The 26,472-nt window shown below is 33.9% G+C and overlaps 1 protein-coding gene and 2 pseudogenes across 1 annotated transcript in view; all 3 read right to left on the bottom strand.

The window, feature by feature from the left end:
• Positions 1–10,834: 10,834 nt before the first annotated feature.
• LOC131147813 (probable disease resistance protein At1g12290) lies at positions 10,835–15,489 on the bottom strand (annotated as a pseudogene).
• Positions 15,490–18,150: 2,661 nt separating this feature from the next.
• LOC131148369 (probable disease resistance protein At4g14610) lies at positions 18,151–21,603 on the bottom strand (annotated as a pseudogene).
• A 923-nt stretch (positions 21,604–22,526) lies between these two features.
• Positions 22,527–26,472, bottom strand: part of LOC131147814 (glyoxylate/succinic semialdehyde reductase 1) — a 34,372-nt gene continuing 30,426 nt past the window's right edge. The window contains exon 8 of the mRNA XM_058097406.1: positions 22,527–23,075. Within this exon, the coding sequence (XP_057953389.1) occupies positions 22,986–23,075 (90 nt within the window). The 3' untranslated portion in view covers positions 22,527–22,985. The remainder of the gene's footprint in view (positions 23,076–26,472) is intronic.

The raw sequence follows: 26,472 nt of genomic DNA on the forward strand, positions 1-26,472 counted from the left end.
TATTTATGCCTTTTGTCAGCAGCCCTGTAGTTGTTTGCAAACCTACTTTGAATGAATTTTGTATTGCGCTTCTCTTGATCAAGATTTTTGCAAATTAACCAATGTACTCCCTTTTTGGGTTTCCGCAAACTGTTAATTAAAACATACTTTCTAAAAATCAAGAGTCTTCTTTAAATATGGATTTTTAAGCCCTACAACATGTACTTAGCACTCATAAGAATATATTGTGCAGAAAATAAAGAGTAAGGAAGAGAAGGAGACACGAAGATTTTAGGAGGTTCGGCTTCAACACAGCCTACGTCCTCGCCTTTGGCAAACCACCAAAGGATTCCACTATCGTAGTTCCTTTACCAGGCGGAACAACACCTTTTACAACCACTCCTTCAAGTAGGCTAGAGCCCACCTCTCCAAACGATGTACTCTCATTCGGTCAACGATCCAACAAGCCTGAAATTGTCCAATAACTACAAGAAAAACAACAAGAGGATGTGTACAAAGAGTGCTCACACATAGAGCAAGTTAGTACAATTCAAATCTATATACTTCAAAATTTAAATATCAAGAATGAAATACAATTTGAAGCCCAAGATTATAATTCACCGAATTCCCTTTTCTCTAGATGAGAAATCAATGAGTTGAACTCAGGGATTGATGATCACCAATTTCAGAATACTAGCACTTTTAGATTACAAGTAGTTGAGCAAGTAGGAACTTTGTATGCAATAGAGCTTAGAGTAGATTTTTCAATTCTTAGTGAGTTTTGATTTGTAAAACCATTTATTTATAGGCTTTCAAGAGTTTTTTCATGTTGCCCAAGTTTACTTGGAGTATTTCCCAAGTTTTTAGAAAATTTGAGGCATAAGCAACTGATATTTAAAATTTGAAATATTTAAAAAAATTTGCCCGTTAACAGTGTTCAGATGATTGAACCTTCGGGGTCAGTCCTCTGAAGTTCCTTAACCTTTGAAAATTTTGAACTGGATATAGGGTTAGATGACCGAGATTAGGGTTCAGACGACTAAAGTCAAAGATCAGTCTTCTAAGGTGCTTCTGCCAGTTTTTGTTTTAACCAATAACTCTTCAGATGACTGAACTTATTCTTCAGACATCTGAAGTTGTCACTTCAGGCTTCTGAGTAGAAACTTCAGTCTTCTGAGCAGTTTAAATTTTGATTTTTCATTTCCATTTCAAAAAATGCTTTGCTCTCTTTTTTTATTCTTTTATAAAACTTTTTTCAGGGTTTTAAAATAGGTCTCTAAGTCCATATAATTCCCCTAAAGAGCTTTAAATGATATTTCAATAGATATTTAACCTTGAAGTACTTACATAGCTCATCCTAAAACCTTATACTCTAAGCTTAGAATCATCCACTTCATGGTTACTTTGAAATCCCTTGGACTTTTAGCTTGACCTGGTTTTAGTCTCCCATGCATTGATCAATCTAGTGCTGCTTTGAGCTTCTCTTGGATCAATTGTTAATTAGTGTAGCTTGATGGTCCACAATGATCCTTGTTTTTTTGTCAAACCTAAAACACCATTACTCATCTATACCAAGTTAGAATATCCTTTGTTTGTTATCATCAAAACTGATTGAAAAACAAAGGATGCACAATTTTCTTCAAAATCTTGATTGGAGGGTGTGGAGGGTTGTCTCCAAGGGAGATTTCGTCCCTATGAAAACTGTAGGAGAAGTCAAATTACCTAAGATAGAAGATGAACTCACTAATGTTGACATGAAAATTATTCAAGTAAATGCCACTGCCATTAATGCCTTATATTGTGCATTAGATGTTAATAAATTTAATAGGGTTATGGCATGCACAACTGCTAAGGAGAAATGGGATAAACTAGAGGTTACATAAGAAGGCACTAGAGATGTTAAGGATAGTCGCATTGATATGTTAACTAGTGAATATGAGGCATTTAAGATGAACTCTAGTTAATCCATACAAAGTATGTACACTCAGTTCACACATATCACCAACTCTTTACATGCACTTGGTAAGACTTACAGAACATGTGAAATGATTAGGAAAATACTTAGGGGTTTACTGCCAATCTAGGAGGTAAAAGCCACTACCATATCTGAGGGGAGAAACCTAAAGGCAATGACACTAGATGAGCTTATTGGATCGCTCATCACATATGAAATGGCAGTAAACGAGAGGTTAAGAAAGCACAATAGAGCAAAGAAAGTGATTGCTCTAAAAGTATCTACCAGCAACTCCAGTGAAGACAGTGATCAGGAGTCTGATGAGGACATGGCATTGCTAACAAAGAAATTCAGCAAGTTTTTTAAGAAGAACAGGGATCATCTAGAAAATTTCGGGGCTTAAAATTTGAAAAGGGAGAGTTGAGCAGGAAAAAGGAAAAATCAGATCCTCCCATTTGATTCAACTGTAACAAAGTCGGTCATATTAGACTAGAATGCCCACTATTGAAAAAGGATTTGAAAAAGAATAAAAGGGCAATGAAAGCCGACGCGTCTTGGGATAGACATAATACCAGCAGTTCAGACACCGATCCAGCGACACTGAAGTCGCAAAATTGTGTTTGGCACACAGTGATCATAAGGTATATTCATCTTGCTCTCTATCGTCTTATTATTCTCGTGATGATTCTGATGTTGATAGCATTCCTACATATAAAGAACTACAACTTGAGTATATTCGTATTCATAAATTGCTTGATAAAATGACTAAGAAAAATGATGATTTAAAAATCAAATGCAAAGATTTGTCAAATGCATTTGAAAAGGAAAAGAAATCTTGTTCCTCTTTATTGAAAGAAAAAGATTTGAAAATTGCTAGTCTTGAGAGAAAATTAGAGGATAACTTTAAAATCATTTTTAAATTCACAGGGGGCAAAATAACTTTGAAAGACTCCTTGGGACCCAAAGAAATTTTCTAGACAAAGAAGGCCTTAGATTTAATGGAAAAGAAAATAGGAGGTAGAAAAATCTTTATATGGGATATTTTGTACGAGAATCAAAATTGCATATCCCATTTAAAGACTCCTATAATCATACAATGTGTTTCAAATGTAAAAGAAAAGGTCATATATAATTTGACTGTCCATTTAAAAACAGAGATGTAAAAATTAAGAAAGTGTGGAGATTCAAAGGAGAATCAAGCACTAACCCCTATGGACCCAAGAGAATTTGGGTACCAATAGTAGTCACTTGAATGTTTTTTGCAGATGTGCTTGAGGTCATCCTCCTCTAAAGATAAGTGGTACATGGATAGCGGTTGCTCAAGGCACATGGCAAGCAATAAGATCAAGTTCACGCACGCCAATCACACCAAATGATGGAGGATTCATGACCTTCGGGAACAATGCAAAGGCAAGATCATCGGGGTAGGTAAGGTTGATAAGGAACCTTCTCTAGTTATTGATAATGTTTTACTTGTTGTCAGATTGAAGCATAATTTGTTGAGTATAAGTTAGCTTTGTGATAAAGGATATATAGTATCTTTTGAGCATGATAAATGCACAGTAGAAAACCATTCTAAAAATAAAATTTTTTTTTTCTGCTGAATGCAATAAAAATGTTTATACAACCAACTTTAATAACTTAGCCTCTCAACATGTGAAATGTTTTTCTACTATAAATGAGGCTAGTTGGCTTTGGCATAGAAGACTAGGGCATGCTAGCATGGATTTATTATTAAAACTGGTTAAAAATGAATTAGTTAAAGGTTTACCTAAGACTCAATTTGTGAAAGATAAGATATGTGATGCATGTCGATTAGGCAAACAAACTAAATCCTGTTTTAAGAAGAAGAAAGTCATTTCCACCATTAGGCCACTTTAGATGTTGCACTTAGATTTATTTGGTCCTAACCACTTTCAGAGTGTAGGAGGAAAATCAAATGTTTTTGTAATTGTTGATGACTATTCTAGATTCACATGGGTATTATTCCTAGCACATAAAAATGAAGCATGTGAAAATCTTGCTAGGGTATATAGAAAAATCCAAAATGATAAAGGGTATAAAATCTCACAAATCTGGAGTGATAGAGGAGGAGAATTTAAAAATAAGGATATGGAAGAATTTTGTGATTATCATGGTATTTCCCATAACTTCTCAGCACCTAGGACTTCATAATAGAACGGGGAGTTGAAAGAAAGAATAGGTCTTTACAGGAAATGGGTAGAACAATGCTTAATTAACATAAATTACCCAAATACTTCTAGACCGAAGTAGTGAACACTGCTTGCTACATAATGAACAGAGTTTTGATCAGGCACACTCTCAACAAAACCTCTTACGAATTGTGGAATGGTCATAGACCTAATATTTCCTATTTCCACGTTTTTGGCTGTAAATGTTTTCTGCTAAGAGATAATTAAAACCTTAGGAAAATTTGATTTGAAATCTGATGAGGGAATCTTTCTAGGTTATGCATTAGATAGTAAAGCCTATAGGGTGTATAATAAGAGAACATTAATTGTTATAGAGTCCATCCATGTAGTGTTTGATGAGTCCAATCCCTTCTCTAAAAAGTTTGATTAGGATGACATTAAAATAAGAAAGGGATTAAAAAAATTATCAATTGAAAATAATGAAGATAAGAGCACAAAAATTAAAGAATCACCTGTTGAGGATAATCAGGTAGAGTGAGGTATATGAACTACCTAGAGAGTGAAAATTTGTAAAGAGTTACCCCAAAGATCAAATCATAGGTGAACCATCACAACGTATAGCTACTCGATCATCCCTTAGAAACTTATGTAGCCACTTTGCATTCTTGTCTCAAGAGGAGCCCAAGAATGTGAATGAGGCAATTGAGGATGAGTCATGGGTCTTGTCCATGCAAGAAGAGCTTAACCAATTTAAGAGAAACAAAGTCTGGTCCTTGGTTCCTAAACCTGATGATCATACTATTATTGGAACTAAATGGGTCTATAGGAACAAGATGGATGAAAATGGAATAGTAATTAGAAACAAAGCCAGACTAGTAGCCCAAGGGTATAACCAGGAGGTAGGTATATATTTTGAGGAAACATATGCTCCTATGGTCAGAATGGAAGTCATTCGTATGTTATTAGCATATGCTACTTTTAAGAGCTTCAAACTATAGCAAATGGATGTTAAAAGTGCATTTCTAAATGGCTACATCAATGAGGAGGTATATGTAGAACAACCTCCAAGATTCGGAACCCACAAATTCCCTAACCATGTTTATCGATTAACAAAAGTCTTGTATGGATTGACGCAAACTCTTAGAGCTTGGTATAAGAGGCTTAGTGGTTTTCTATTAGATAATGGGTTTACTAGAAGGAAGATAGACACAACACTCTTTATAAAGGCTAAAAATGATCACATGCTCCTTGTACAGATATATGTTGCTGACATCATATTTGGAGCTACAAATGATGAGTTGTGTAATGAATTTTCCAAATGCATGCAAAATGAGTTTGAAATGAGCATGATGGGTGAACTTAATTTCTTCCTAGGACTTCAGATAAAATAGGCCAAACATGGAACATTTATATGCCAATCAAAATATGTTAGAGACCTGCTCAAGAAATTTAATATGGAAGATGGTAAAATTTTAGGAACACCTATGAGCTCTTCCACAAAATTAGACAAAGATGTGCTAGGTATACCGGTAGATGTTAAGCTCTACCGTGGCATAATTGGTAGCCTATTATACCTAACTGCGAGCAGACTTGATATTATGTTTAGTGTTTGTATGTGAGCTAGATTTCAAGCTGCACCTAAAGAGTCTCATTTATTAATAGTCTAGAGGATACTTAGATACCTTATTGGAACTATTGATCTAGGATTATGGTATCCTAAGCATACCTCATTTGAGATTGTTAGTTATTCTGATGCTGACTTTTCCAGTAGTAAAGTAGATCGAAAAAGCACAAGCAGCACTTGTCATTACTTAGGACAATCTCTAGTTTCTTGATTCTCCAAGAAATAGAACTCAGTTGCACTGTCCATAGCCGAGGCTGAATACATAGCGACTGGGAGTTGTTATGCTCAAATGCTTTACATGAAGCAACAACTCATGGACTATGGATTGCACTGTGATACAATTCTTATAAAATGTGATAACACTAGTGCAATTAATATCTCAAAGAACCTCATATCATTCTCACGAACTAAGCATATAGAAATAAGACATCATTTTATTCGTGACCATGTGCAAAAAGGGGATGTGATACTTGAGTTTGTGTGCACTAATGAGCAATGGGCCGATATATTCACGAAACCTCTTCAGGAGGACAGATTCATACAGATTAGACGTGAATTAGGCTTGTTGCACACTCGGGAAGTTGCCTAGAGATATGATGAAGTGCATAAACTGAGGGGGAGCAACTTAACTTAGAATCACTACGGCTCTGAAAATTAAGCTTTCTCACAATCTTATCAAGTCTTATATGTTTTACAACTTGTAAGAAATGAAATTGCTATCCATTATATATTGATTGTTTGATTTTATTTAATGGATGTTTAATATTTGGTATTATGGACTATTATTGATTATTCTTATTATAAATACTGGAATGCATGGAATGCCATCTGCAAGGTTGTTGTAGAACCTTATGATTTGCATGATAAATAATTAGTTAAGATACTTGCATGCTTATATGGAACGTCATCTGTAAGGCAGTTGCAGAATTTGTGTATGCATGCTAGTAGTGGACTAGGTTATTGCATGTTGTATTGCAAGACAAATTTTGGACATACATGTTGCCTAGGTATCTTAATGCTAGTTATATGGGTTTGTGTACAATCTTGTCATACTGTTTTGTAAACAATATTGACATATCTTTCAAAACAGTTATCAAAAACAACTTTTCTTGCTAAGGTTCATTTAAATGTTTACATTTTATACCTTAACCCCTTTTTGCTGATGCCAAAATGGGGAGAAATATCTCTTGCAAAACTGGGTAAATCTTTGGGAGAAATTTAACTAAGCATAAATTTTTTTATTCTCCCACTACTCTTGATATCTGAGCTTCAATGACAAACTTAAATGCATATTGTTTTAAAATATCTTCTGCCATGAATATGCTTGATGAATTGTTCTCAATTTTTTTTTATGCATATTCTTAGGGGGAACCTTTTTAAGGTTGTATCCATTTTTGCTCTTGTACTTGTCATCACCAAAAAGGGGGAGATTGTTGAATTTATGAGTCCTATCTCATTTTTTATTATGAAAAATCCAAAGTATGTCACTTGTACATCCAGTGCTTAAACAGATATTTCTCTTGGAAGGCACGTAGAGTCGAGGTATGATAAAACCCATGAGAATCTCAAAGTTCACTACATGATGGCAATCAGAAGAGCAAAATGAACAAAGATATTTAATGTTGTATTGTAATGCATTTAAGTATTGGTCTATAAGAATGCATTTCATGCATGATGGGATTGAAAGCTCAACAAAGACCATAGACTGACCCTAGGTCCCAAAATTTTTCGTCAAAAACCCTCTAACTAAAATGTCATACTCTTACACATAGGGTTAAAAATTTTAAAGTCAATTTCAGGGCAAAATTTAGGTTCTCACTAACCTCAGTCGACCAAACCCTTTATGCTTAAACTAGCTCAGACGATCGATCATGCCTTGAGGGCAAAATTGTATTTTTGCTCAAGCTCAGCCGACCAGCCAATTTTTCTCCTAATATTCCTCAATTGACTGAACCTAGTAAGGCTCGGAAATCACCTTTTTGCTCAACCGACCAAACCTAGGAAGGTTTGAAAATCGCCTTTAGCTCAGCCGACTGGCCTCTTGCCTAGCCAACCTAGCCTCGTAGAAAATTTGAAAAATACACACAGGTAAGCCAACTGGTGGCTTGCTTGGTTAACCGACCCTCTCGGGAAGCCAATTTTTTTCTTAAGGTCAGCTGAACGACACCTTTGCCAGTCGACTGACCCTTTCGGGTTGCCTGATATTTTCAGCGCTAAACACAATTATTTTCGAAATTAAACTTTTCTAAAATTCCCACTGTATCCCTACCGGTCATAATTTTTGGGAATTCTATATATAGCCCATTACAAAGCTTGATTAGTATTTTTTATTAACTAAGAAATCCTCTCAAAAATATTTTGTGTTATTCTCATTATACTTTCACATACAAGCATTCATTTCACTCTCTTTCTTATATTTGTTTGCAAAATATTTTTTGAAAGAGAGCATTAAACTCATCTTCTTCACTTGGATATTGATTGCAACTTGAAGAGAAATTGAGTACTCATTCTTGAGACCATTATACATTCATTTCAAAAGCTTACACTCTCATTTGTTCACTCATATTTGAATATTAATTTAGAGAGTAAGCTTGAGTTCTTCCCATATTATTTGATCCATAAATTTTTGTTGGGAGAACTCTTTATAACTTGTGAATCTTTGCATCTTCGTTGCAAGATTTAGAAGCTTATTTGGTGTTTGTTGCAAAAATATTTTATAATCTAATCTCCAACAACTCCTATACTTCATATTTGAAAAATACCCTTTGGAGATATTATTTGGATTCTTAAGATCTTTGAAAATACACTTAGTGAAAATACTATATTTGAATCAAAGATCATTTTAAGCATCATCCCTCACATTATTCCATACGTATATACATTTTAGAGAGATATCATATAAACTCTATTGAGCTTAATCTCTCATCATACAAGAGTGCATTGAGCTTCATTTTGTACACATTTGCTTATTGTAGAAGCACTTTACTTGTACACAAAACTTTCATATTGTTGTATTCCCAGCGTGTGGTATCGTTGGAAGAGGAGGTCACCATCCTATAAGGTGTACTAGGCTGGCTCAGACTGGGTAATTGAGTTAGGAAGCATCGTCCTGTAAGGGTAGGTTTGGCTTCGCCCATAGGTGAGCCAAGGAGACTCCGCCTCATAATGAGTATTGTAAACGGCATCACTCCGCCCAGTTAAGTAAGCGTTTAGTGAATCCTCAAGTGGGTTGGCTTGAGGCGGGGACGTAGACACAGTTGGCGAACCTTGATAAAAACCAAGTGTCACTCTTTCCCTATACTCTTTATTTTTCGGTATTTGCCTGCTTATATTTATCCATTAATATTATTGCTTGTGTGTTTTTTTAAATAATAATTTGTGTTTGACTGAGAAATACTGGAATTGTGATACTTGTATAAATTTTTCTTATATCTGCTAGATTAACATTGGATTAGACAGACTCTAAGTCGTGAAATACTGATTGCTATTATAATTTGATCTAATAATTTTTTAAAAATATTCAATTCACCCCCCCTCTTGGGATCACACAAAAAATCACATATGTGTGGATGGGGGATTTTGGTTTGCCATTTTTTTTTTCATCTGAATCGTGCTGCTATTTTTTCTTTTTTTGGTTCAAGAGGGTGATTCATTTTGTTGGGATTTTAACTTTAGAAAGTATTTGAATAATAGGGAGATGGAGGAGCTTTTCAATTTGCTTCTTGTCATGGGGGATTGTTATGTATCTAACAAACGGGGATGTCAAGGTGTAGGATTTGGAGTCTTTGAGGAGGTTTCCTTAGGTCTAGCTCGTCTTTTCCTCTTCATCATTGTATTTGTTAGGCTAACGGCTCTTTTCCTTGTAGAAAACAATTTTCATTTATCATTTTAATTATTTTAAAAAAATTAAGTTATTTTTTATTTTTACAATATTTGTATGAAATAAATGAATAATAAAATGATTTGACGCTTTTTGCTTGTGAAAATATTGTATTTTCAATTTCAAATTTTTCAAATAATTCCAAAAATGTCACATTGTTGTCCAAATATTCAAATTCGTATAGAAATATTAGAAAATATTTTTTTTATTATTTTTTTTATATTTCAAATTCTTGTTCTACATGTGGGAGCATGGAGTTTAGGTATGAGCTTCCTTCAAATCCACACCAATCTGAATTCAAACTCTAAAATCCACAATTCCAAATATTACCTTATATAATTTTTTAAAAATTAAAAAATGAGATGCATTTTTTGTAATTATTGTGAAATCTAGAAATTTAAAAAAAAAAAATTTACACATTTAAACAAACTCTTTCTACATTTTTAATATGAATCATGAAAAATTAAAAATCAAACTAAGATTTTTATAATTTTTCAAAAATTAAAAAATAGAAAACACTTTCCACAATTAAACGGGTTCTAAAGTTCCTCTGTAAATTAAAGCCGATGTTTGACCGGTAACCCTCGACATGTTTTTGCATTGTTCATTTGCCTCAGACATGCGAAGAGTTTTTGGATTATTTAAGGAGGTTTGGGTGTTCCCAATGTTGGTTGATTAATTTAAGGAGGTTTGGCCTAGGGATGCAAAACACTACCAGAAGGCTCTATTGAGATGATTGTATTTTATATGTTTGCTTCCCTTTTTCTGTTCAAAGACAGCCTTTTCCTGTTAGCTGTGCCTCTTTCTTCTGTTCTAGTAAATTTTCTTTGCTATAAAGAATTATGAATATGCAAACTTACAATGACCAAGAGAAATAGAGAGGGATGATTTTCGCAATATGATTTTTCAAAAAAATTAAAGAACTTGCATAGAACAAGAGCACAATGTATGATTTACAATGAATCAATTCTCTTACATTGCACTAGCATTTTTCATGCAAGGAGGATTCACTTGTGCCAAATAGGACTCGTATTTCCCTGCAAGTAAATTCCATTTGTATAAAAATTGTCAACATTGACACTGAAATGGTACGTTGCAAATAAAAGTAGACCACATGCGATGCACAGTTTAAAAAAAAAAACATAATTTAACTTCATTCCAATGGCCCACAAATACAGTAAATAATGTGAGACTATTGTCTTCTTCTTTTCTTTTTTTTTTTTTCTAAAAGTGGGAAATGAAAATTTTCAAAGTCAAATACATTATTCAAGAGAAATCAAAATATCAGGTAGTTTCCCACAGAACATCAATACAACGATTCCAGCTGCGGCATACCGTCAAGAACAACATTTGAATGGCTAAAGCAGACAGAAAACAGTAAACCTAAAACAAGCACAACCTTTAGTCACATAACATGGCCATCCATCATGCCACAGAAAAATCTACTGTAACCAAGCCAAAAATAAAATACTAACATCTGATGAAATGAAATGCCTCGTCAAAAAAGCAAAACAAAAATGTTCACATGGTAACCAGCACATTCTCAGGCATTTTTCTACGTATATTGAGGAAGGGTTGCAGGGCAGGTTTAGCAGCGGGATGGTCCCAGACCAATGATTCCCACCATTCATCATCATCAGCAATGATTTTCTGGAGAGCAAGGGGAGGAGATGGTTGTCCATCTATGAGACGCAGGGGGAGATAAGAGAGGCAGCCTCCTTAGCTTCGGACACTTACTTATATCAACACTACGAAGAGTATCACAGACCATCTTTCTCCTATAGATGCTTTTCAATTCTGGTAGCTCCCACAACTTTAAATACCTCAATTTTGGAAAGTGGATTGTTTTTATGCCGATTGCTGAACAGGTAATACTTAGATCAGCAGTTGCCCGGTCGTCATTTTCTTCTGCTTCTCCTATTATCTCCTCAATGTTGTCACACCTGAGAACACGAAGATCTTCCAGGTTTTGGAGATGCCGAACCAACCTATCAGGAAACAGCTTCTTGATTTTTGGGCACCTACCTATTTCCAACACTTGAGACTTGAAATTGTGCCATTGACTTCTCTTTCTTCTTCACCAGCTACTATCTCCTCCATTTGCTTGCAATCCCAGACTCTGATTGTTTCCAGGCTAGGAAGATATTGCTGCAGCAACCCACTTGTGAACAACTTCTTGATTTTTGGGCACCCAACTATTACCAACACTTTGAGACTTGAAAATGTGCCATTGACTTCTCTTTCTTCGTCACCAGCTACTATCTCCCCCATTTGCTCGCAGTACCAGACTCTGATTGTTTCCAGGCTAGGAAGATATTGCTGCGACAACCCACGTGTGAACAACTTCTTCATTTTTGGGCACCCATATATTTCCAACTCTTTGAGACTTGAAAATGTGCCATTGACTTCTCTTTCTTCTTCACCAGCTACTATCTCCTCCATTTGGTCGCAGTACCTGACTATGATTGTTTCCAGGCTAGGAAGATATTGCTGCGACAACCCACGTGTGAACAACTTCTTCATTTTTGGGCACCCAACTATTTCCAACACTTTGACACTTGAAAATGTGCCATTGACTTCTCTTTCTTCTTCACCAGCTACTATCTCCTCCATTTGCTCGCAGTACCTGACTTTGATTGTTTCCAGGCTAGGAAGATATTGCTGCGACAACCCACGTGTGAACAACTTCTTGATTTTTGGGCACCCAACTATTTCCAACTCTTTGAGACTTGAAAATGTGTCACATGGAAGTGCCCTTAAATCATGACACCTATTAAACCTTATGTAGTCAATGTTAGGAAATAAATGAACAAGGATCTCTGTATTCACACTACACCCCTCAAGCGTCACTGCTTTAGAACACGGCTGCATTGATGGAAAATCATAAAAAAATCCGGATCCAACCATTACAAAGTAGGCATTCAGCCGTGGGGGAAATCTTCTCACATCCCCGATTCGGCCAACAAATTTTTCGAGATCTCTCATTTGATGCAGTATCTCTTCTCCTACAACTACATTCTTATGTATACAATTCATATACAAGACTTTTAGGTTGACCAAATTCTCCATACCTTCAGGTGCTTTTTCTATACCAGTCTTTCCAAGGTCCAACTCCTTTAATGCCTGAAGCTTTGCTAGTGAAGGCACATATTTTAGCCTCCCACAATATCTGAGCAATAATGCAGTAAGATTCTCCAAGTCTGATATGGCATTTGGTAGCCTCTCTATGTCCTTATTCCAAGATAAATCAAGAACTTTAAGGGCACACATCTGCAAAAAGAAAGAGTCTGAAATTTTCTTCAAACTATTTTTCTGTAGCATCAAGGTTAAGAGTTTAGGACATCTTGGTGATATCCCTGCCTTAATTTCTGTTATATCATTACGCATTAAGGAAACTCTCTCCAGATCCTGAGCCCAGTCCTCCGGTATTTCTCTCAACTCAAGTCCAGCTTTTACCAAGAAACGAGGACCAGATGTACTACTGCTCTTTCCACTTATTTGTAGCGCCATGTCTCTTACCAAATCATGCATCTTCACCTTCATTGAATCACCCGGATACCTCGCTGCATTTTCTAGCAAGCAAGAGTTTTCCAGTTCATTTAATATGGTGTGACCCTTGTCAAACTCGGCCTGCCTACTGTCCATTCCGTCTATCAGTCCCTCTGCAATAAAGTACTTTATCAATTCCTCTCTTTCCATTTCACTGTCTTCAGGATACAATGCGCAATATAAGAAACACTTCTGCACTATTGGATCCTTCAGGCGACCATAGCTGATTCTCAATATAGAGAAGACCTCCTCTTCCACATCATGTCTCCCTGACTTTGATTCTCTCAATTCCTTCACAGCAGTCCTCCATTCACGAATGTCATCGACTCCTCGCATGCTTCTTGCCATTGTGATAATCCCAAGTGGCAAACCCCTACATTCCTCAGCCATGGACATAGCAACAACTTTCACATCCGGAGAAAGTTCGCCATGAGGCTCGAGTTTTTCCATAAATAGCTCCCAAGCTTCGCCATTTGAAAGAGGCTCCACTTTGATTATTTCTTGGGAACCCATTTGGCGGCACACTGATAATGATCGAGTGGTTAGAATCAACTTAGGCCCATCTGGCCCAATAGGTATCCCGACATTTTTCAGGGTAAAATGCTCCCACATATCATCTAAAATTAGCACCGTTTCCTTCCTGCTTACCAATGCTCTGGACAAAGTGGCGGCCCTTTTTTGCCTCTCCTTCACCCCCGAAGGAAGATTTTCTAGGTGTAGTACTTTGGCAATGTCATCCTGCAATTCATAAATACTGGATTGTTGCGACACGGTGATCCAATAAACATGACCATAACTTCGAGGATTCTTTAAGAGTTCATTGTGGATATGCATTGCAAGTGCGGTTTTCCCAGCACCCCCCATTCCATAGATGCCAATGCTGAACACCCTATCATCCATTACGCATGCCAAGAGTTTTTTCATGCTCTCTTCTGCTTTTTGGCCCACTAATTTCACTGTCAATAGTTCCAAGGGTTTGTGCACATCTACTGTGAGCCCTCCAGCAAAGTTATTTTGTTCTAAAAGTTCTTCCACCTCCTTGGTCATTTTCTCAATTTGATTCCAAAGACTTATGCGTGGAAGAAATATGTATAATATGCTCCCGTAGAATTCTAGTTCTATTCTTCGTACCTCATCTTTTTTGCTTTGTACATTTCTCGACCAATTTACAACTTCCCTCTTTCGTTTCCTTCCCGTTCGAAATTCCAAAATTTGAACTTCTATGCTTTTGTCAGCCTCACGACTTTCCAATATATCCATCTTCTGTTTCAATTTCTGCATTTTTTCATTGGGGTTAACGTACTTGTGTAACCCTTCTATGCAACTCCATAAGATACTCATTGCTACCTGAAACCAAAAGGGTGAGAGATTGTCATGTTTCACCAAATAAACGAAAAAATAATATTCTTTTTTTTAATAAAAAAAGCCACACAGTCCCGCTCTAAATCTGCCAGAGGAAGATAATGAAAGAAGCCATTCGCTGAAACCCACAGCAACACTAAAAACACCACTCTAATCCAAAGCAAGTTAAGAGGGGTGTCCAAGTTCTTAAAAATTCTGGCATTCCTCTCTAGCCAAATATGTCAAAAGCAAATCATATCTAAGAACTGCCAAAAAGCCTCTCTCCATACCGTTCCCAAAACCTTAAAAGTCAAAGAGCAGGAGCAAGAGCAAGAGCAAGGGCAAATCCAGTTCTCTCCAAAAATTCCAAAAAAATTGTAAGGTCTACACTTTAGGAGCATTATTGGTATTTATTTTTTCCAAGATCGTTGTCCACAAAAAGGCCTTAACCTTGGAGGGAACTTCAACTTTCCAATGAGGGAGTAAGGGGCGAAAGGAGAAGCATTAGGGGCAAGAGTCAAACAAGAAAATAAAGAATTATAAGAAAAAACCCCAAAAGAATCTTATATATGCAAACTAAAGGAATTATATGTCTATATACTCCTAAATGCAGAAATACAGTAAATACTTGAAATGAAGTAAGTTAAAGCAAGTAGGCAGGGTGGAATTTATGAAAACTGGAGAGGGGAGGAATGAATGAATTACCCGCGAATCAAGCTGCAGTGAGACAGAGGGATCTATGCAGGCACTCGGTGAGATGGACGTACGCAGGGACTGAGGATGGCCTGGATGAGGCTGAGATCTGATCAGGTCAAATGGGAAACAAAATTGCTTCAGTTAATTTGAAGAGAGAGAGAGAGAGAGAGAGAGAGAGAGAGAGGTTTAATGGAGTGGAGCAATACCAGAGAAGGAAGCTTCCAGGAAGCTGAGGAGAAACCCATTTGTGCACCTCCTTTTTACAGTCAACGCAAAAGTCTTCCATGGTGAGGATTCATTTATCATGCCACTGCTTTCCATTTTCGAGGAAGATGAAGAGCAGAAAATAATATACTTCATTAAATTTAAATAAGATATAACATAAAAATATATTAAGATTTATTATTTAAATTTACTTAAATTCAAATCAAATTCATACTCTAAATGTAGCATTTCTCTATTTGTATTAGTGACCTCTTTCACATGCAAAAGAGAATCTGTAAAAATTTTGAAAATTTGTAAGAGATTATGTATACACGACCTCTTTCACATGCTTGTGTTTTTGTCGAATCTAATAAGAAGAGAATCTGTAAAAATTTTAAAATCTTGTAAGAGATTATGTTCTTTCATTAAATTTTAAGGAAAATTAAACAACTCATGGACATGATGCTTTTTTTATTAATTAAGAATTAATGACGAATCTAAAAAAAAAAGCTAATAGCATTATACACATAATAATAATAATAATAATAATAATAATAATAATAATATCATTGTTAACTAGAAAATAATCATCACATATATTTAAAATGTCAATTAAAAAATTTAAAATAGTTGTTATTTTATTTTTAATTAGAAAATATTTAATTAAATATATCATTTATAAAATTTTAACAAAAAATTAAATAATTTGTTAGTTAGACGACATTTAGAAATTCAAATAATTTATTAATAGAAAATATTAAAAAATTCAGTAAAAGATTTTCCGTAGCATAAATATTAATTAATCCGTTTTAAAAATACTAAAAATTTTAATTAAAAATTGTTCATTAGAAATCTTTAATTAAAATTGATTAATTATGATTAGAAAAATATTTAAAACGTTTATTGACATTTTTAGTTAATTTTTTAAATTATATAATATTAAAATTCTATTTGAAATTTTAGCTAATATAAATATTATTTAATTAGTTAATTAGAAAACATTAAAAATTTTAATTGCAAATATTAATTAGAAAACAGCATTAAAATTGTTAACATAATTCAGTAATTAAAAAGATGTTTAAATGTTAAATTAAAAATGTTAAAATAATTTAATTATTGTATTATATATATATATATATAGTCACACAATACTTGCAAGAAAAGTGATACACAAATAATATTTAAAAATGAGGAGAAACCATTTGTGCACTTTTTCTTTATAGTCAACGCAAAAGTCTTCGATGGTGAGGATTCATTTATCCTGGGACCGCTTTCCACTTTCCAAGAAGATGAAGAGCAGAAAACAATTTACTCTCTTCCTTACTTCTGTTCGGGCAGAGAATAATTAAGACTCTACAAATTTGTTTATGCTTTTTCCTTAAATTTAAATAAGATATAATGTAAAATTATATTAAAATTTATTTAAATATTTTCAAATTCAAATATTCATACTCTGAAATGCAGCATTTCTCTATTTGTATTCACGATCTCTTCCACATTCTTGAATCCATACATATTTGGATAAAAGATACTAATATTTTTAAAAATTCTAGATGAGTTTGACCATCTCATGCATCAAATGCATTTGATTTCACTTCTCGTCAAAAGCAAAAGAAAATACTTACCTCGATAGACATCCACAATATCGTGACATTACCTAGCAAAATATCTATGCATAGCATGCGTGTGTAAAAGAAATGGTGTTGAGATACAAGAAAAATAGGAAAATGAGCATGTACCTTAGCTACATAAAGATTCATGTACATTACTTCACAAAATATCTATTACTAAAAATAAATCGGAATACAATGAAAATGTAATTAAAAGTATTATAAGATATAATCTAGAAATAAGTTCTGCAAAAGTTTATATTATTCTCCCTTATTGTGAAGTTTACAATATAATAAAGCTGCAATACTTTAAAAATAAGTTAATCAAAACCAGCTTAGGGCGTCCAAAAATCATTCATCTTTCTTGCAGGTGATTCAGTTTATTGAGGTGAAGATTTCAACAGTTAACTATTTATTTATTTGCATCAACCGACCAATGCAATTCAAGACGAACACAAAAGACTAAATTACACATATTATCAAGTTCATGATTATCGATGGTAGTCAGTGCAGCAAAGCAATGCAATTCGGTTCTTATGGTATGATCTGTCAAATCTCTATTCCTGAAAATAGAGTAACCATTATAAAAGAAATTAATAATTTGCATAGTAAAATATATTACTCTCAAAAATCAGATAATAATACAATTTTCTTTTTATGAATTAATAACAAGGAATGCGCAACAAATGACTATTCTTGAATTTCATAATAGAAATGTCTTAATTATTAACCTCAAGACCAACTTAGAAATAAATAGTCGCAGAAATCAATCTTCGCATTATTAACCAAAAAGACAAATTTTCACTTGACGGTAGGAGCAAGATTGGCTTTAAAAGATAGCCAGAGGAAATTGATTTTCCCACAGGAAAACAAATTAAAGTGGGGTATATTATTATGCTTCATGCAGACGTTCTCTTCTAAATGTTTAATCCGAAATGCAACTGATTTTGCTCTATATATCTACTAGACTTCGACAAAAATATGATTACAAGGTGTCCATGTTTTAATTATGAAAAGATGGAAGAATAGCATGAAACAAATTCCACATAAGATTATGAAAATGATATATAATCTATTGATGCAACATTGTTTGGCAGCTGATAACCGGAATGCAGTGGAATACATAATTAAGTTCAAAGAGGAAAACAGAAAAGGGAAAGGCATGTCTACAAACACAACATTTATCTATCAAATTGATAAAGGTGTTTCCCTACGTTTAATTTAGTTCTCACAGTATTCACAAGTGGTGCTGCAGTTATGTTTGATAGTCACACTGCCACTGCAGTTGCCCTCCATTGCCTGGTTAATGGCCATTTTGCCGCATGAAACCAGAATATACATAAAGTTGGATTCAGAGAAACGAGTAAAGGACGAATATAGAAAACAGAGTGAGACTATGGCTCAGGCATTTCTACGAACAGCCTAGCAGTCGGAGACTGTTGCAAGGAAGGGCTGAAGGACAGTTTTAGCATTGGGATGATCCCACTCCAATGATTCCCACCATTCGTTTTCTCCAGCAATGATTTCTTTGAGAGTTGGGGGAGGAGATGGTTGCCCATCCAGCTGCAGAGGAAGATGGAGAGGAAGCATCTTCAGCTTCGGACACTGCTTTATTTTAACAATTTGAAGAGAATCACAAATCATCTTTCCCTCATAGATGATTTAATTCTGGTAGGTGCACCAACTCTAAGGTCTTTAATTTTTGGAGGCTGATTGTTTTAGAATCATTATGGATATTGTTTGAAGTTGAACTAGAGTTGGATGTATGAGCAGTTGTCCCTCTGTCGTCGTCCTGTGCTTCTACTATTATCTCCTCCATTTGAATAGAACGGCAGATCACAAGATCTTCCAGGTTTTGGAGATGGTGAACTAACCCGGTGGTGAACAGGTTTTTCAGTTGCGAACAATTATCGATTCTTAATACCTTGAGAGCAGAAAAGTAAACATGTGTGGTTGTGAAGCCATCGACTTCTCCTCCTTTTTCTTCCCCATAAAGGACAGATAAATTCAATAATGAATAAAGTTGCAAGTTCTTAATACATGGTAGATGAGGAAGCCTCTTTGGCTTTGGACATCCGACTACTTCAAGAAAATGGCAAGACTTTGCTCTCCTGCAGATGCTCTTCAATTCTGGTAGGTCTTGCAGAAACAGTGTGTGTAAAGTTGGGATAGTACCGGTTCCTCCTCCTCCTCCTTCATCACCCGCTATTATCTCCTCCAGTTGCTTCCAGCCCCGGACTCTAACTGTTAGTGTACCATAGAGAGACTGCTGAAACAACCAATGCGGGAATAGGTTCTTTATTGTCGGGCAGTCAATTATATACAACTCTTTGAGACTGGAAAATGTACCACGTCGAAACGCAACGCTTCCAGCAACTTGCAGCAATGGTGGACAAAGTGCACATACGCTGCTCCAAAGTGCACATAAATTGCTCCACTTGCTAAGCGTTAGGCACTCGACATTGGGGAGTATTGAACGAACAAGGACTTCTACCCCATCCCCACTCATATTCACACTACACCCATCTAATTTTACTTATTTAGAAAAAATTCTAAATCTAAATGGAGGAGGTCGCTGCCATTTACCAAAATTTACGCATCCAACTTCAATATAGTAGACATCCATCTCTTCAGGATATCCTGTAAAACAGCTCGAATCGTAGAATCGGCCAAAAAATTCTTCAAGATGCCTCATTTGATGTAGTGTCTCTCCTTCTACAACAACATTTTCATTGTCAACAGCCATTGACAACCTTCTAAGGTTGACCAACTTCCCCATACCTTCAGGTGCTTTCTCTATAGCAGTTCCTCCAAGGTCCAACTCCTTTAATGGCTGAAGCTTTGCTAATGAAGGAACATGTTTTAATCTCCTACAGCCTTCCAGCAATAATGCAGTCAGATTCTCCAAGTCCGAAATGGAATTTGCTAGTTTCTCCATGTACACATTACAAGATAAATCCAAAACTTTAAGGGCACGCATCTGCATGAAGAAAGAGTTTGGAATTTTCTTCAAACCACGATTTTCCCCCAGCATCAAGGTTAGAAGTCTAGGACATCTTGGCGATCTCCCTTCCTTAATCTCTGTTATACTATTCCTCATTAAGGAAACTCTCTCAAGATCTTCTGTCCACTCCTGCTCCTCCGGTATTTCTCTCAATCCAAGCCCAGCTTTTACCATGAATCGAGGGCCTGCAGCTCCATCAGTACCACTACTCTCTCCACTTATCCATAGCGCCATATCTCTTACCAAATCATGCATTTTCACCCAAAGTTTATCCCTATTTGTTGTCGGATTTTCTAGTAATGAGACATTTTCCAGTTCATTTAATATGTTGTGACCCTTGTCAAACTTTGCCTTCCTGCTGTCCTTTCCATTCTTTATTAGTCCTTCGGCAATAAAAGCCTAATTATTTCCTCCCTTCTAATTACATGATCTTCGGGATACAATGCACAATATAAGAAACATTGCTGCATTATCAGATTCTTCAGGCGACCATAGCTGATTCTCAGTATAGAGAAGACCTCCTCGTCCATATCTGTTCGCCCTGCCTTCGACTCTCTAAGTTCTTTCAAAACAGTACTCCATTCACGAATATCATCCACTCCTCGCATGCTTCTGGCCATTTTAATTATCCCAAGTGGCAAACCCCCACACTCCCCAACTATATACCTTGCAGCCACTTCCACATCAGGAGAAATCTCATCATAAGGCTTGAGCTTTTCCATTAATTAGTCCCAAGCTTCATCCTCACTTAAAGGCTCCACTTTGATTTTTCTTTGGCAACCCATCCTAAGACATACTGATAATGATCGAGTGGTTAGAATCAACTTACATTCATCCGGCCCAATAGGTATCCCAACCTTTTCCAAGGTAAAATGCTCCCACATATCATCTAAAATTAGCACAGCTCGCTTCCTATTCGCCAATGCTCTGAACAACATGGTTGCTCTTTTCCTCTCGTCGTTCTCTTCTAAAAGAAGATTTGTTATGCCAACTACTTTTGCAATGTCACCTTGCAATTTGTAAATGCTGAATTGTTGGGATACAGTGACCCAGTAAACATGATTATATGTTCCAGGGTTTTTTAAGAGTTGATTGTGAATATGCATTGCCAGTGTGGTTTTCCCAACACCCCCCATTCCATAGATGCCAAGGCTGAATACCCTATCATCCATTTTGCATACCCAGAGTTTTTTCATGCTCTCTTCTGCTTTTCGACCCACTAATTTCATTGTCAGCAGTTCTTTTGGTTCATCCCCGTCAAGTGTGAGACCTTCAGGAAACTTACCTTGCTCAATAAGTTCTTCCACCTCCTGACTGATTTTCTCAATTTGATTCCCAATGCCAAGATGTATGCGTGAAAGAATTGCACTCCCTTGGACTTCTTGTTCTGTTCTTTGAAATTCATCTTTTTTGCTATTTACATTTCTCAACCAATTTTCAACTTCCTTCCTTCGCTTCCTTCCCATTTGAAACTCCAAATTTCGAAGTTCTGTTTTTCTGTCAGCCTCACAAGCTTCCAACAATTCAATCTTTCGTTTGAGAGTATGCATTCTCTTGCCAAGGCTCATGTAGTTGCCTAATCCTTCTGCACAACTCCATAAGAAATTCAGTACTACCTGACAACAAAAGAGTGAGGGACTATCATATTTAATCAAATAAACTAAAAAAAAATCCATGAAGAACTATTAATAAGTTAACACCATGTAAATTTTGAAAATTTTGTCATATATACATGTTATAGAATTACAATAGCGGAGTTCAAATTAAGTAATTTGACGACCTAAACATCAAGCGTCCAAATTTGATTCATAATTGTGGGAGATGCAACACAAAAATAAATATGTATGCATTATAATAAAATAAAATATAATATTTAGAATGAATTATTCAAAAAATTTAAATACAAATCATAATTAAAAATTTAATCAAAAAAATTTTAAAAATTACAAAAAATAATTTTTATAACGTCTTCAATTTTGTTCATGCTATAATTTTCTACAAAAAAACAAAATAAAATTGTCAAAATTTTCAAGTATTTCAACATTTATAATATTTTAATGATATAAATACATAGATTTTATAAGCATGATTGTACTCAAAATAAATAGATTTATATGCTAGTATAGTAGTATAACAATCTAAATAAATTAAGCTAAATACTTGTAATATTGTTCACAACAAGTTAACGAATTATGTAGTAAAAAGTATGAACTTATCTCATGAAAGTATAGATTACCCTAATGGAAATAATCTGCAAAATATTGTTAGGAACAAAATGGTCATAGCATATGGATTTGATCATTTAGGATGAGGTAAGTGGTGCAAAGCAAATTTCCACATAGGATGAGGTAAGTGGGAGAAAACCAAATGAAAAAGTAAAAGAAAAAAATACAGCCATTAGGATGAGGTAAGTGGTGCAAAGCACAAAATACTGTGATTGATCATTTAGGCATAATAAAAGAGCTTTTCCCCAGCCTATATTCAAATGATAGGTGGTAGGTGTAATGGAACCACCTCTCAGAGAGAGAAGAATAAACAAGACTGCTATAATTTCCACATAAATTATATTTATTCCACATTCTGTAGCAGGATAGAATTTTTATGCAATAGCTAAAACTCTTAACATTGGTTCAAGCCAGTCAGGTTGGCTGCTAAAGACTGGGTAGCTCATGCACAAGATCAACTTAGGGCTCAGTGAAACCAATACACGTCAACCTAAAGTAAAGCTTGTTTGATTTACTTCACCCCCACCCCCCTTTTTTTTTCGGCTGGGCAACCCTTCTGCCTTCTATAATATCTTCACTGTTGTTTAACTGTCCATAGTGTATCTTCCAGGGTTAGCAAGCGGAGATTTCATAAACAGTCCGCAGCATCACCTCAGAAAACAGCAAATTAACTAGAGAATACTTGTGACCACAGAGCTCTTAACATCCATAATCACCATGGAGGATGTCCTGGCTGTCATGCTTCAAGGCAGTTCATGTACTGCCATCAGGACGAATGTTCGATCGCCTTCACAGTCTCGTAGACAGCAGAAAAGTCAAGGTCACCCAAACCCATGCCTCTGGCCTTCTTGAAAGCCTTACATTCAAAAAAAATATCATTCATCAACTTCAATCATCTAGAGCTTTCAGACAATGCAACCTCAAAAAGGCATAATACTCTCATTATTTGAATTGCATACAAAATGTAAATAAGACGCATAAAAAATAAGCAATCAAATCTATACACAAATTCAAGCTTTAACCAAAAAAGGATGAGCTGAAAACTTTACAGTGGTGAAGATCATGTCAAACAGAAGCCACTTGTCTAGCCAATAAATCATAGGAGATCGTTATATCCATCAAGGGACAAAAATGACATCAAAGAAATGTCATTTTTGTCTTTTGGCAAGACAGAAAAAAGAAAATCCTTATAATAGCTTGAATTCAGAAGATAATGGTGCAGCTTGTTACCAAAGAGCAATCCAGAACACCCAGACAAGCCCATATAAGGGCGTAAGCAAGGTCTTAAATTTCGATTTTGACTCAATTTTTGAAGCTCCAAAAGTACGAAAATTTCAATGTCAATTTCAATTTCGATTTGGAAAAATAATGGAAATCAATATTATAAAGCATGGAATTCTTTTATGAATCTTTAGAAATGATTAATAGACATAACAATGTAAGTTTTAGGACTAATATATTACAAGTAAATACATCTATGTTGTGTATGAGGTGGAAAAGTTGTAATATAATATGTGCATCAAAAATATTTATAAGATAATGTACATTAAACATATTTAGTGAATCAATTAATACAAATGAAAATCATAAATCATTTAAATTTTATTTATTATACAAATAATGATAATTTGGACATGAATGGTTAAATATTATGTTGTTATAGGTTTATTTTTACATATAATTTCAAAAGCACTTGTAATAATTTTTTGTTTCGATAAAAATAAATAAAATAATTTAAGAGAGAAATTTCACTTCACTCCTAAATCTCTCATTTGAATTCCGAGGAAATTTCATTGCAGAGTTCAAATTTTGACAAGATTCGCTAAAATTTCGAGATTTCGATAAATTTCAGATGATTCATTAAAATTTTGATGGAAATTATGCAAGAAGGAAATTGACTAGAATTTCGATTTTGAGGGTCACAGAAACTGGAAATTTTGATGGAAATTTCGACAATTTCGTGGAAATTTAAGACCATGGCCTTAAACACCTCAAACATCATGCAAAATGATGCATAGCATACTTGCAGTGTGTTCTAAGTCATCAACGGGAGCACTTAAAAAATAAGTGTTTATAGCACTCATCACTTAAAATAAGTACTTTTAAACAAAGTGACGTTTGCTTGTACAACATTCATTGCAAAAAGTACTTTTCCCAAATCACTTTTTTGAAAACTACTAGTAAATTTGAGAAGCAATCTAAGACAACTTTTTGGCCACTTATAAGTGACACAATTCATAGGTGGGGTCAATTTTGTAAACATAAGAAAATTTAGTGGCTATTTTATAATTTAAAAAAATACATTAGAAGATAATTATATACTATTTTATTATGTATTATAATATATAAATTATTAATCAAATACAATTCGATTTTGAAATGAAGAAGAACTATCTATTGGTTTAAATTAATACTAAAAATTAAAAATACTAATTTAATTCATAATATTATCTTAACATAAATTAATATGATAATCATATGTTATAATTATAAATTAAGAAAAAGATTATGGTCAATAAAAAAATATTATTATAATTATTTTATTTTTAAAAAATATTTAAATATTAATTAAAAATAACAGTTAACATAATTATTAATTAAATTGATAATTAAAAATTAACCATATATTATTTTATATAATTTTATTATGCATTATAACCTATTAATTATGAATGACATATAATTAAATTCCGAAATGAATAAAAATAATCATCTATAAATTTAAATTAACACGAAATAAACTAAAATCTTTAATTTAGTTATTAATACTATTTTTAACATAAATAATGTGATAATCATATGTTATAAATATACATTAGTAACACGATTATTTTTAATTAATAAATAATATTATATTAATTTAGTTAATAGAAAATATTTAAATTTTAACTAGAAAATTAAAATAATTATCATTTAAATTTCTAATTATAAAAATCTTAATTTTTTATTCAAAATATATTTAAAAATAATTATATATAATATTTTAGTATGTATTATGACATATTAGTTACTATAAATCAATTATGGATTGAACAAGAATCATTTCTTAATTAAAATTAACATTAAATAAATTAAAATTTTGAATTTAATTAATAATATTATTTTTATCATAATTTAATATGATAGTAATATGTTATAAATATACATTAATAACAAAATTATTTTTAATCAAAAATAATAATCTTATATTATTTTTTAATAAAAATTATTTAATTTTATAAAATTAATTAAAATAATTATTAATAAATTCGTTAATTAAAAAATAATTAATATGTGTAATTTAAAATATGTTTAAAAAAATCATATAATACCCTATAATAAAAGAAAGTATCCAAATACTATTTATCTTAAATACAACCAAACATCACTTATATTTTTCAGTACTTTTCCAATTTAACACTTATTAAATTCAACACTTTTTTATGAATAACACTTCTGCATAAGCGGTTCCAAACGGATATAATTATTCTTGCAGGAAACTTTAATGAGAACAGTGCTAACTAAAATTCTTTTACAAGTGATATTACCCATAAGGAAATTCTTTTACAAGTGATATTACCCATAAGGAGCAGCATATCCAACACGTATCACAAAAAAAGGTCATCAGATTAATGCAAGGAGAGAAAGTCCCACTATAATATCATTTGGAAAGACCAGTCACTGTTTCTAAATTGTATTTTCCCCCTTTATAACAATTTAAAATATATACTATTGAATTTAATTTCTAATGTCTCATAAGGATGTGCAGTTATTATTAAAATGTCATTTAACTAAGGCAAGGATAATTTTCTTCAAGGCTTGAGATATGGAATAGACAGGGCCTTACAAGTTTCTATTTGCTGCTGGGAAATTCGCACATATGGGGTTGAAAATTTATGGTTGGTTGAAATCCTGCACAATATGAACCTACTGTACCAAAAAAAAGACCAATACTGTCCAATAGCATTGATGCATACTTAGAAGGTGTCTCAGCCTAATACTAGCTGGAAATTCCTCGCATAATGCTCAATGTTGTGAGAAACAGAAATAGAAGTAAAAGGCCAAAAATAAATTAAATAACAGATATGAAATGCTACTTAGAAGTTAATGAATAAAGATGCCAACAAATTTTTAAATATCATGTATCTATTGAAAGAACATTATCAAACAGCACTATAACCAAATATGTGAGTGTGTGTACATATATATATAGAAGAGCCACTGACCCTTAAAAATCATAAATCCAACTGGTGTGAAATTAGTGATAAAGCATA

The sequence above is a fragment of the Malania oleifera genome, chromosome 2 (genome assembly GCF_029873635.1).
Source record: "Malania oleifera isolate guangnan ecotype guangnan chromosome 2, ASM2987363v1, whole genome shotgun sequence".
Lineage (NCBI taxonomy): Eukaryota > Viridiplantae > Streptophyta > Magnoliopsida > Santalales > Ximeniaceae > Malania > Malania oleifera.